We start from the raw sequence: 11,827 nt of genomic DNA, 5'->3' as shown, positions 1-11,827 counted from the left end.
CGGGTTTGTGGGGGGGGGGGGTTCGGTGGAGTTTGTCTGTATCTTTTTTGAACCACTATGTCACAGAAATATCTAGTTCTTTGGTCCATGGTGCCATGCCTGCTCTCGGACGGTAATTTGAGCAGCTTGGAGATGCAACAGATTCACCGTTTCGCGTTGGACTTCGTCGGAGAAATGAAGGTAAATGTAGGAAGCACCACAATTTGATACCATTCCGCGTCTTCATTCAAAATACAACTTCAACCGGAGGAGTTTATGACGGACTCCTTCTCTTTTTCAACATAATCCGAGACAACTTCTAGAGTGCAGCCCAGCCCCACGTTTATTCCAGGTTGACTGACCAACTTGTGTGTCCTATTACGCCACTACATTGGTTTCGCCGGTAGTTGAGTTAACAATATTCCATAGCGCCTTTTGATCGTAACTCGGTGTCGTGAGAACTTATCATCTGGAGAAAATCTAGCTGCAGAATACACAATGTTTTTAAACCAAATGGTAAAGACTGTCAACCTCATGAGACGCGAACCTGGGTGAGCAGACTTGGTAATTTTTCCCGAGTCTGTGATTTTCTGTGGCCGATAGGTCAGCCAGAATTGCCAGCTCCATTTGACGTGCCAAATACCTTGAGGGTATATACTCTGCTGCCATTTTCATCGAGAGTATACATAAGATGCATGGCGGTTCGAATGCAAGACGACCTGCGGCTTAGAAGTTTCACTTTGGGTGCAAAAAAGGATTAGATAGTAAAAATACACAATCTGCCTGTACGTTATCTGCCTTCTACCTACAACCAGTAACCCCAACTTAGTAGCTATATGCGTCTATTGGGTATTTAAGCTACCCCGTCAGCCGTTTGCTAAGCTATATGCCAAATAAGCATTGACCGTGGCGAACATTCTCCGAGTCGCTCTCACGTTTCCTCCTCCCTCTACCTCGAGTCTCTCAACCTTGCGGTCTGCACGCTCTGACGTGCTTGACACAAGCATGGAGCGTCGCGGTCAACGTCCGCCGCGTTCAGTACGGCCTCCCCAGCCTCAGTCACCGCTCTCCGACTCCGAGCAGCCATCTTTGCTGTACCAGCCGCGACCGACCGAACCCGCAAGGGGTATATCTTTCCAGTCGAAAGAGGTTGGTGATCGCGAAGATCTACTCGACCAGGAACGACAGAGGGCGTATACTGCTTATCAGAACAGCAATCTACTCTCTACTGGATTTCCGAACGACCCCGAAGCCGCCAACACTGGCGCGGGCGTAGGCAGGAAGAAGAGCCTGGTTAGGCCCGACCGCGAAAAGATAGAGCCTGGGCATCGCCTCTACCACTATCGCAATCATGCTGTGCAGATGGAGGATGAGGGAGGTGGGATTGCTATGCCTTCCAGTACGTCTCCACTTATGTGGTGTTGGTGGTTCTGATCCAATGATCCCCCGCAGCTACCGGCAACGTTCCTCGTGAACAATTGCGAAGAGGCAAGTCACTTCTTGGACGAGAAGAGGATGTGCACGAGTCTGGGCTGGCTCTTTTCAAGCGTGGAACGACTCTGCGTCGGAAGCAGGCTAAACCCGTACAACCTGAACCGAAGAGGAGCTGTATGGATGCGCTAGGACCAGGACCAAAGGGCCCTTGGTTCATGTATTGTTTTATACTCACTTTGCTTGTTCCAACACCCCTCCTCAGAGCATGCGGTAGGTTTCTTCCTCGTAGGTCAGTTCCCAGCCTTACGAATCTTCTGCAGGAATTCGTACCCCCGAGCAGATTCGAGCTTGGCGTGAGAAGATGGGTCTTATGGGTATCATTGCTATTCTAATGTGCGCTGTCGGCTTCATTACCTTCGGCTTCACGCGCACGGTGTGCGGTACACCTGCAAACCGGTATCATGCTGGTGATATTGAAGCGGCATCGGCGGTCATACATGGCTATGACTACGATTTCAACTCGTTCAAACATCCCGCTGTTGGAAACTTCAACGGAGACACGAATCCAATATACGTGGGCGGTTGGAATGCTGCGGGTGCGGACTTGTCGTTCATGTTTCAGAACACAGGCGGCGCTTGCTCCGGGTATATCACGAAGTCAAGCAACTCGCTGATAAACGGGAGCACCAGCGATCCCGAATGGTACTTTCCGTGCAATATTTTCGGATTGAACGATACGACGGTTGTTAATGCAACAAACTATAATACTTCGACGACATGTCATCTCTCCTCGACGGCTAGATCACAGTTAGCCTCGATGACACCCATGGGTCAAGTCTATTACACCTGGCAAGACGTCGCGAATTCGTCACGGAATCTTGTGGTCTACGAGTCGTACGTTTCTCAATCTAGTCATGTGGCTTCTTAACTAATTTCTCTCTCTCTCTCGCAGGTCTGTTTTTGATCTTGACCTTTTGCGATGGCTGAACACCGACGAAGTCGATTATCCGGCTGTATTTGACGAGCTCAAAGTAGGAGATGGGACCTACAATGGCAAGGACTTGTCTATGTATTTCGCCCGCACAAATCAACTTGGACTCGCAAAATGTTTAGAGCAAATTGTCATGGTCGGGTTCATCGACACGAACACGATCGGTTGTGTGGCTTCCCAGGTTGTGCTCTATGTGTCCTTGATATTCATCATCGGCGTCGTCGGGATTCGCTTTGCCATCGCCATGTTCTTCTTCTGGTTCATCTCCGCCAAAGTTGGAAATTATGGCAATGAGACATACCAGCAGCGCCGTGCCCGTATGAGGGAGATAGAAGACTGGACAAATGATATATACAAGCCTGCTCCTAGTGGATACCGGCCGAATGTCTACAAGAATGGCGTGCAGAAGAATGCCAAGCGGCGTACCTTCCTCCCAAGCACGTCACGATTTACTCCGGCAGAACCGCTCAAGGGTGCTATGGGCAGCAGGGCCTCAGCGGCGTATGGCATGTTAGAGCCGATACCATATAATTTGAAGAAGCCAGGAAGCGTGTATGCATCATCGAGTGGCAAGACACTCTCGAAGTTGGTCCCCCCCGACACGCCCGGTTATCGTAATTCACGAAGCTCGGTCTCACTCGCTGTGGACGGAACTCGCAGTCTCTTCGCGGACAATCCTTGCCCCTTCCCGTTACATAACGTGGTTCCCCAGCCGCCACCTGACTACGAGCCCTTCAACTTCCCGCTTGCGCACACCATATGCTTAGTTACCGCGTACTCTGAATCTGTGGAAGGTCTGCGTACGACGCTTGATTCTCTAGCGACGACCGATTACCCGAACAGTCACAAACTGATCCTCATCGTCGCGGACGGTATGGTTAAAGGTGCTGGTAACTCGATGACTACTCCGGAAATTTGTCTGTCAATGATGAAGGAATTTATCATTGCTCCGGAGGAAGTTGAAGCACACTCCTACGTGGCCATTGCGGATGGCCACAAACGACACAACATGGCGAAGGTCTATGCGGGTTTCTATGACTACGACGATGCGACCATCGAGCGTAGCAAGCAGCAACGGGTGCCAGTTATTGTCGTTGCCAAAGTCGGTAATCCTCTCGAAGCTAACGATGCAAAGCCGGGTAACAGAGGCAAGCGTGACTCGCAAATCGTCCTGATGTCATTCTTGCAGAAGGTGATGTTTGATGAGCGTATGACGACGTTCGAGTATGAATTCTTTAACTCGATCTGGCGGGTCACTGGAATCAGCCCTGATCGTTTCGAACTGGTACTGTGCGTCGATGCCGACACGAAGGTCTTCCCGGACTCTGTCAGTCGACTGGTAGCCTGCATGGTACAGGACTATGAGGTGATGGGTATCTGTGGTGAGACGAAGATCGCTAACAAGTCGGAGACCTGGGTCACGATGATTCAAGGTGAGAATACTTCTTTCTAGCCGTGTATGTGTCAAACTTATCGTTCCAACAGTGTTCGAGTACTTCATTTCCCACCACATGACTAAAGCCTTCGAGTCGACTTTCGGCTCCGTTACTTGTTTGCCCGGCTGTTTCAGTATGTATCGCATCAAGGCACCGAAGGGCGACTCTGGCTATTGGGTGCCTATCCTCGCAAACCCTGATATCATAGAGCATTATTCGGAGAACGTCGTAGATACCCTGCACAAGAAGAATCTGCTTTTGCTTGGAGAAGATCGTTATCTCACTACGTTACTTCTGAAGACCTTCCCGAAGCGAAAGAACGTTTTCTGTGCTTCTGCCGTGTGCAAGACCATCGCCCCGGATACATTCAAGATCCTTTTATCTCAGCGTCGACGATGGATCAATTCAACGGTGCATAACCTTTACGAGCTTGTTCAGGTTCGCGACATGTGCGGCACTTTCTGCTTCTCGATGCAGTTCGTTACCGGAATGGAACTGATTGGAACGCTCGTCCTTCCCGCCGCCATCTCGTTCACATTATACCTCATCATTGAGTCCATCGTTCCGAACCACCCGAACACCACCATTCCACTCACTTTGCTCGCGATCATTCTTGGTTTGCCAGGTGTCTTAATTGTAGTAACCTCATTCAAGGTCACCTACATCGGCTGGATGGTCATATACCTGCTTTCGTTGCCGATATGGAACGGTATTCTTCCGGCGTACTCATATTGGCATTTTGATGACTTCTCGTGGGGACAAACACGAATGGTTGCGGGCGAGAAGGCCCACGATAATCATGGAGACAAAGAGGGCGAGTTCGACTCTTCGCATATCGTCATGAAGCGGTGGGTCGAGTTTGAGCGCGAGAGGCGGTGGAAGAGCGGCAGTCAATCGCGGGATTCGACAGTCTTCGACTACCGTTCCTATTCCCCCAAGAGGTATGTATCAAGTTTTCATTAGCGTACAAAGCTGACTCTCATTTTGTGCAGGAGCGATAGCAGGCGACCGTCATTGTCTTCAACCGATTACCAGGTTCAACAACAGATCGACTCTGATACTAATGAGTCGTCTGGCGCTCCTCCGCCCCGGCCGCGAAAGGACACTAACCAACTGCTCATGCTTCCGGCGCCGTTGTCTGTTAACCGTAACGTTGGGACTGCGACTACAGCTTCTGTGTCTACATCTGGTGTTTCTCGTTCCAGCGAGGAGGGAAACACTTCAGAATTCGGCTCGTCCTCGCACAAACTTGTTCCTCAAGACTTCCAAGAAGAATATGCCTCTGGTTCCTATTCCCCGCCGTCGACCGCACAACAATACCGCCAACAGTTTAATCAGCAATCACATCAACAGTTTCCTCAGCAGCAGCCATACTCCCCCCAGTCTGCCTCTTTCGACGCGCGCATCTCTCGAGCAGCTAGTTCCAATAACGGCGCGCTCCGTCAGTCGACCGTGCCAAGCCAATATCCAGGAGAGACTTTCAACCCTTACAGTTATACAGGTAGTGGCTACATCGACGAGCCTCAGATTCCATTTGTGTCAAGTGATCCTGAGGAAATGCCTTCACCTCCGCGTCCAGCGCCTACACGGTCGCGTGGGGTCAGCCTTGCGGATAACGGGCCCACCCCTGGACCAGGAGCTGTACGACGGGTGTCGAGACAGGCCCGGCGAACATCGACCCAGCCACCACCGCAGAACCGCTACTCGCGCTCGTCGATTACGCCGTACGGTAACCTCCCACCTGGTGCCGCTCCTCCGCAGTCTGGCCCTGGCTATTGAACTTGCTTAACCATGACGATCGATAGACATTCTCTCGTACAGCCACGGATGTAATAATGCCTTTCCTCTTTCATTGCTCGCTCCCTTGAGCGTTGTTTATGCAGTTTGATGGACATCGATTGACTTTGACTTCTACGATACATGACTCTGCCTACGCATGGTCTCCCGCTAGGAGCGTCGCCGTACCTGCACAGTTTCTCGTATCCTACGTTGTTTTCTTAGTACGGACTGTAATTGCGAGATGTGACACTTTGGGTAGACGGGTATGCTTCGCTACGGTTGCACAAACGACGTTGTAATGTTGTAATGTAACGCATGGACTCTATACCAAGATATTTGTGGGTGCGGCACATGCGTCTTGTCAGCGACAAGTCTTCTCGCAAGGATTCACTTCCTCACTTTCCGTCAAAGCAATAAGAGTGATATATTATGCGCGCAGTAAGGGCCCCTACGTCGTTCGACTCCCCTCACCCCCCCTTTCCTGCTGAACATACGTCGAAAATGGTGAAATCCAAAGACGAGGTCATCGCCCAGTTCAACGAGGTGGTCAACATGCCGGCAGAGGAGTTGCAGGCGTGGCTGGATGACCCCAAGAGCAAAAAGGCAGGCACCGGAGTCGGCATAGAGAGCGGACACAAGATCGTTGAGATATTAAAGAAAAATCCAGAGAAGGACCCAGAACAATACGACGAGGTGCGAGGAACGATGGTATGGACTGAAATGGGCAGCGACTGATGCACGCTCGACAGGAGGACATTGAGCATATGAGAAAGGTCGTCGCGTGAGTGCACGACGAGCAATACAGCATGTAACTAGAAACCGACGGGGATTCGCGAGGTAGGTATAGCAGTCGGCACCTAGCGCAAGAAGATCATTTGAAAGAAACAAAGACCAAAACAGAGCTGGAGGATGCGAAGAGCACGATCAGGTTTGTGCTGCCTCGGTTGCACAGAACGACCCGCTTACATTATAGAATTTTGCAGCCTGAAAAACTGGGGGCATGTGAGTAAATTCATGCTGGATTGTGACGCGTCCGAAGTTCATATTTCCTCCTAGGACCCGGTAAAAACTCTAGACAGGGTCAAGTCTCCGACTCAGACTCCCGAGAGCAACGAGGAGGCCGTAGACGAGGACAAGCAGTCCGAATCCGAACCCACGAATGGAGCTGCTAAGCGTAAGTTCGACGAGCGAGAAGATAGTGCTGTCGAGAATGGGGTAGAAGAATATGAGGAGGCGGATGATGAGGGTCGGGATCGGAAAAAGTCAAAGACCGCAGAATCAGAGACGGAAGAAACGCCGGCCGAGGAAGGAGATGGCAGCGATGTTGTAGAATGAGAGGTTCGTGAAAAGTGAGTCACAATTGTGTATCGTTCTCGAATGCATTTTCTACGACTCCGAATTCATGATTCTGTCTACATAAGCTAGGCCTTCGTGGATAATCAAAGTCTGAGAAAAGAAGAAAAGAAGAAAAGAAAAAGAAATAGATGTATCATCGTGTTGTCCGAAGAAATCATACGTACTGTTCCAGTTTTTATGTGCTTTTTGAGGAGCTGCGTAACGGGGTCACTGGCATGGGTAAACGTGATGCCAGCCGGAGGCTGAGGGGCAGGCGGATAAGCCTGTGACCAATCTCTTTGTATTCCTTGGCATAGGTCAAATTCCAGAGGAGAACAGTTGAACGCACGGCAATGCTCTTGAGCTATATGTAGTCCGACTCGGTCAGGGCATCCAGGAAAGTTGTAGCGACTGCAATCGCTCGCTCAGGCTTTGGGCGACGAAGATTGAAGAATGTTATCAACATGGGTCGATCGTGTAACTCCTGATTGCGTGGACCCGGGACAGGAACTAGATCTTGTCCCATCCGGCCTCCAAGCCAGACGATACTGCCGACTTTGCACTGTGTGCGGTATAGTAAATTTAAACAAGAAAAGGATATACCCTCGTCAATCAAAACGCCTGCTAGTAGGACATGGATGATTGCAGCTCGCACAGCTTCGCTGTTGAAACGTTGAAACTCCAACCTACTCATCTAAGTACAATTCCGGGTGGTTCAACTGTTAGGTATGTCGAATGCCTTCAGTGCAAACGGCGGTTGGATCATGTTGCTGGAACTGAACAACAGTGAGTGAACATATCACCGGGGATACCGGAGTCCGGGCGCCGGCATACTACGTTTCGCGCCACAGCCGTGAGAGCGGTATGTACCATCCATGGGTGAATGGCCTATACGCATGTCACTACAATACCAGTACCCCAATAGCCTCAGCTTCACACGACTGATACAGCATGATTTTTCCAGTTCAAATTCAACACTGACGAATATTCGTTAGGATGGTGGATCACAATCCTCCTCAGTGAGGCACCTGACGCCGAAACCACCCGGGATCGCTGCACCTGCTGAAATTTGCGGGCCAGTTGTCAAATGTCTCGTGGTGCACTGAAGATGTTGGACATCCAGAACGGCGCCGTTGAGCTTCCAGCCATCAAATCGTCCATCCATTGCGGCTATGGGATGGTAGCAGTTCCCCATAAATCGGACCCACTCCTCGTCCTTCCAGTCAATGCTTTCGGAATTTCGACTACATTCTTTTGTTTCTCCAAGAAATCCAAAGAATGGATATACAAGTATGGGCAAATGACTGACCTTCAGGCTTCTTTACCATTCTGATCATCATAATGATTGTACAAGTAGACCGCAAATCTCAGAGATCGACGAGCCTCTGTCGAGCTCATCCCAATCCCACTCTGACGCTGCAGCAAATGAAGCAGTGCTCTTGTGCTGCAACCAGATTGTCACTGCAATCAGCGCACGTCTTTTTGCTGTCCCCCAATCTGAATCAGATGGGCAGCGTCCGCTTCCGGGTACACAAAAGGAGCTCAAGAATATCAAGATGATGCTCAAACGTTTGTCATCTACGCGCGTCTCACTTTTGATGTCCAATGAGTCTGTGGAAGATGTACTGGCCGGGATGAAGCTGACCGATATCATCAATTTGCTGCGTCGACGTGGAGGATTTGCATTCCTTTCCGTGTGCCAGACTGCTGCGGATGATCAAGAGCATGAAGAGTCCGTTCATCTCGCTGCGGGCATGCTCCTTGCTAGATATGGCGCGATTTCCACGATGTGGTCGATACAGAACAGTGACGCGCCTGAGGTGGCAAAAAACCGTACGGACAGCTGTTCCAGGATGCACCTCGCCGGACTACAGGCAGGCCACACGGGCACTACACTAGGCTCTGTCGGACGCGTTATGCGATTTTTATGTCTTGGGTTCCTTTCGTACACATCGGCCGTAAATCATTTTCCCGCATCATTTCTGGCTTGTCATAATTTGCGGCTACTCGTTCTAAGTTCGGATTCAACTGTCTTCAGGCTGCACGTATCGTCCGGCCATTCCAAGAAACACTTATCCTAGCGGGTGCGGTGACAAGGTGAATATCGTGTTAAGAACTCCTGCAGCATCTCCGACTATACGCTGTCGCAACGATCACACTTGACTCCGCCACGAATGACACCCGAATCCACCTACTTGAATCCAGATGAAGAGCTCTAGGATGAACAATCACGTCGAGAACTATGAAAACAGCTCAGCGGGTTGATACCAGGGAGCAACGACTGCCTTATTCGGATTCGCCGGCTGAACGGGAATTAGAGCAGGGCGACGCTCAATTCCCGGTAGGATTCCGGGGTTAACGTGCACTTCTGGAGTATAAAAGCGGGTCAGCAAGACGGTGGAATGGTATCAATCATCCGCATATTTGACTTTCGCTTTCCTACGCTGGAAATGTCTTTTGCCAAATACCCCACCCGTCAGCTCGGTCGTGATGGACCTATCGTCAGTGCCATTGGATATGGTACCATGGGTGAGTCCCTCTGCCCAGTATGATTTTTTTTCAGCTTACTGGGCCGCCATGTCAGGCATCGGCGCATTCTACGGAAAGACGGACGACGAGGAAGCATTGAGGACACTCACCTACGCCGCTGACCGCGGTGTCACATTCTGGGATACTGCAGACATTTACGGAAATTGTACGCCGTGTTTCCTGTCGAGCCTGTCCGCCAATAGAGCCAGGGACGCTGATCTGCGCCCACTCCCAGGCGAGTCTGTCCTCGGAAAATGGTTCAAGGCCACCGGGCGACGCTCAGAGATCTTTCTCGCGACCAAGTTCGGATCCATGGATTTGACTCCCGGAGTGGAGAACATATATAAGCCCAACAGCAAGCCCACATACATCAGGCGCCAGCTAGAGAACTCGCTCAAGGAATTGCAGACGGACTATATCGACCTGTACTATCAGCACCGTATGGACTATGATGTGCCAATCGAAGGTGCGCACCGAGATTTCTGGTCGCTTACGGAATTCCTTCTAATCGTCTATTTTGTGAGAAGTGGTGCTCCAGACATTACGTCCGTACTTTGCGAGCGGTAAAATCAAGTACTTTGGGCTGAGCGAATGCAGCATCGACGTCTTGAGGCGCGCAAAGGCTGTTCCGGGAGTAGGCAAGAAGGTGGTTGTATGCCAGATGGAATACAGTCCATTCACACTCGAGATTGAAACTTCTGGCTTTGTCGAGGCGGCCCGTGAACTTGGAGTCAGCGTTGTCGCATACTCTCCTTTGGGGCGAGGTACGTCAAGGTGTTCCCTGTCTCATATCTCTTTTTTGATCAGAATACCTAGGGCTGATCAGTGGAGAGTACGTATGCTTACCGGTGGTCTGAGAGCACGACGCACTAATAGGGTCATTCACGCAGATACAAGTCCCCGAAAGATTTTGCAGAGGACGACGTGCGGCGCTTGCTGCCCCGTTTTAGCGAGGAGAATTTTCCCAAAAATCTTTCCCTCGCCGACAAGTTCAGCGAGATCGCGGCAAAGTACGGTGCTACGTCATCGCAGCTGGCACTCGCGTGGATCCTCGCGGAGCACCCTGACTTCATTCCCATCCCTGGTACGCGGTCTGTGCGCAGGTTTGAGGAAAATGCGAAGGCAGCGGAGATCCAGTTGAAAGAAGAGGATGTGAAGGCGCTCAGGACAGCGGTGAATGAAGCAGATGTGCAGGGCGCGCGCTACCCGGATGTATTCAACAATGGGCAGGAAGATTGCATCCTGCTTAGTGAGTGGAAGGGGGAACAGTGAGGATATTGGTACGATTTTGTGCTATTGAAGACATTGATGTTATGCACTAGTGTGCTAGTAGCGTTGAGAAATGATCTTGTCCAATACACAGTACCTGATTTGTATGCATATATATAGTACAGATCTAATGACAACTGTCTCAAGGCTGCTATAGGTGATCACAATTCGAAAATGATGGTGGTTGAAAGGAGAATGGTGCATAAAGCTCTTTCTATTCAATCCCTTGTCATCCATTCCAGAGGTTGTCTGATGCATAGACACGAAATTCATTGACCTGTATTACGACGCGTCAACGCATAGATTAGCTAGCATAATACGTGCATTAGATGCAGATAAGCATACATGGTAAGTACTTCACATAAATGTAGTGACGGACCGATGTTTCAGAATCTAGCATGAAACCTCGCGCCTCCATCGTACCTGTACCGCTAGAAATTGCAACCGCGTTCGTGCTACTGCTTGTAACTTGCTGCAGTATTGCTATAGCGCCCTACCATGTTCCAATTGGCCCAGCGGCCTTGATAGTGTGTTATTCGTGACTTCGATGTCATATCCTTCCGGCGTTGACTAGTCGTTGTACAGAGCGTAGTTCAGTGGGAAATCGGTAACAATGTAGACAACTCGTGTACGAGAACTTCCGGAGCCATGCCAAGAGAATTTCGATCACTGGAATGTACACATGTATAGCGGGCCACACTCATGAAGTCCGTATGGAACGTCTCCACAAAGGCTGATGCAGACGGAGATCCCTCAAGTCCGTGCCCGTTATCAATGACAATATGGACATTAGATGGGAGGATCAAGGAGCCTTCTTCAGTGATGAATGTCGCAATGGACGGAATCTGTGGTTACAAGCCAATTCCAAGTGCATTCAGAGTGAGTCATGACCAAGCCAAAAACCAAGAGAGAGACGATTGCGATTAACAAGGCAAAAGCGGCATCGGGACAGCGAACTGACCTTGGAAAGTAATGTGGAATTGCTGTGTGAGCAGCTTGTGCGCTAGTACTAAGGAAGTTGCAATGCTGGCTAAAAGACGGACGCTATAAAGCAAAGCCGCCCGCGACCTCTATG

At 50.3% G+C, this 11,827-nt stretch overlaps 3 protein-coding genes across 3 annotated transcripts; all 3 read left to right on the top strand.

Annotated features, from left to right (window-relative positions):
- Positions 1–984: 984 nt before the first annotated feature.
- On the top strand, positions 985–5,619 carry FIBRA_04346 (uncharacterized protein; the record flags this gene model as incomplete). The annotated part of the gene is made up of 6 exons (XM_012326156.1): positions 985–1,378; positions 1,432–1,683; positions 1,734–2,307; positions 2,366–3,837; positions 3,890–4,781; positions 4,833–5,619. 6 exons carry the CDS (start codon positions 985–987, stop codon positions 5,617–5,619), a joined length of 4,371 nt encoding a protein of 1,456 aa, XP_012181546.1.
- A 501-nt stretch (positions 5,620–6,120) lies between these two features.
- FIBRA_04345 (uncharacterized protein) lies at positions 6,121–6,954 on the top strand (the record flags this gene model as incomplete). Its single annotated transcript, XM_012326155.1, has 5 exons — positions 6,121–6,312; positions 6,369–6,400; positions 6,461–6,547; positions 6,603–6,621; positions 6,676–6,954. 5 exons carry the CDS (start codon positions 6,121–6,123, stop codon positions 6,952–6,954), a joined length of 609 nt encoding a protein of 202 aa, XP_012181545.1.
- Positions 6,955–8,041: 1,087 nt separating this feature from the next.
- On the top strand, positions 8,042–10,755 carry FIBRA_04344 (uncharacterized protein; the record flags this gene model as incomplete). Its single annotated transcript, XM_012326154.1, has 8 exons — positions 8,042–8,244; positions 8,312–8,774; positions 9,300–9,483; positions 9,539–9,649; positions 9,719–9,949; positions 10,011–10,247; positions 10,300–10,315; positions 10,374–10,755. 8 exons carry the CDS (start codon positions 8,042–8,044, stop codon positions 10,753–10,755), a joined length of 1,827 nt encoding a protein of 608 aa, XP_012181544.1.
- Positions 10,756–11,827: the final 1,072 nt, after the last annotated feature.

The sequence above is a fragment of the Fibroporia radiculosa genome (genome assembly GCF_000313525.1).
Source record: "Fibroporia radiculosa TFFH 294 genomic supercontigs, scaffold2870, whole genome shotgun sequence".
Taxonomy (NCBI): domain Eukaryota; kingdom Fungi; phylum Basidiomycota; class Agaricomycetes; order Polyporales; family Fibroporiaceae; genus Fibroporia; species Fibroporia radiculosa.
The sequence above is the reverse complement of the archived record's forward strand: the minus strand, read 5'-3'. Positions and strand labels throughout refer to the sequence as shown.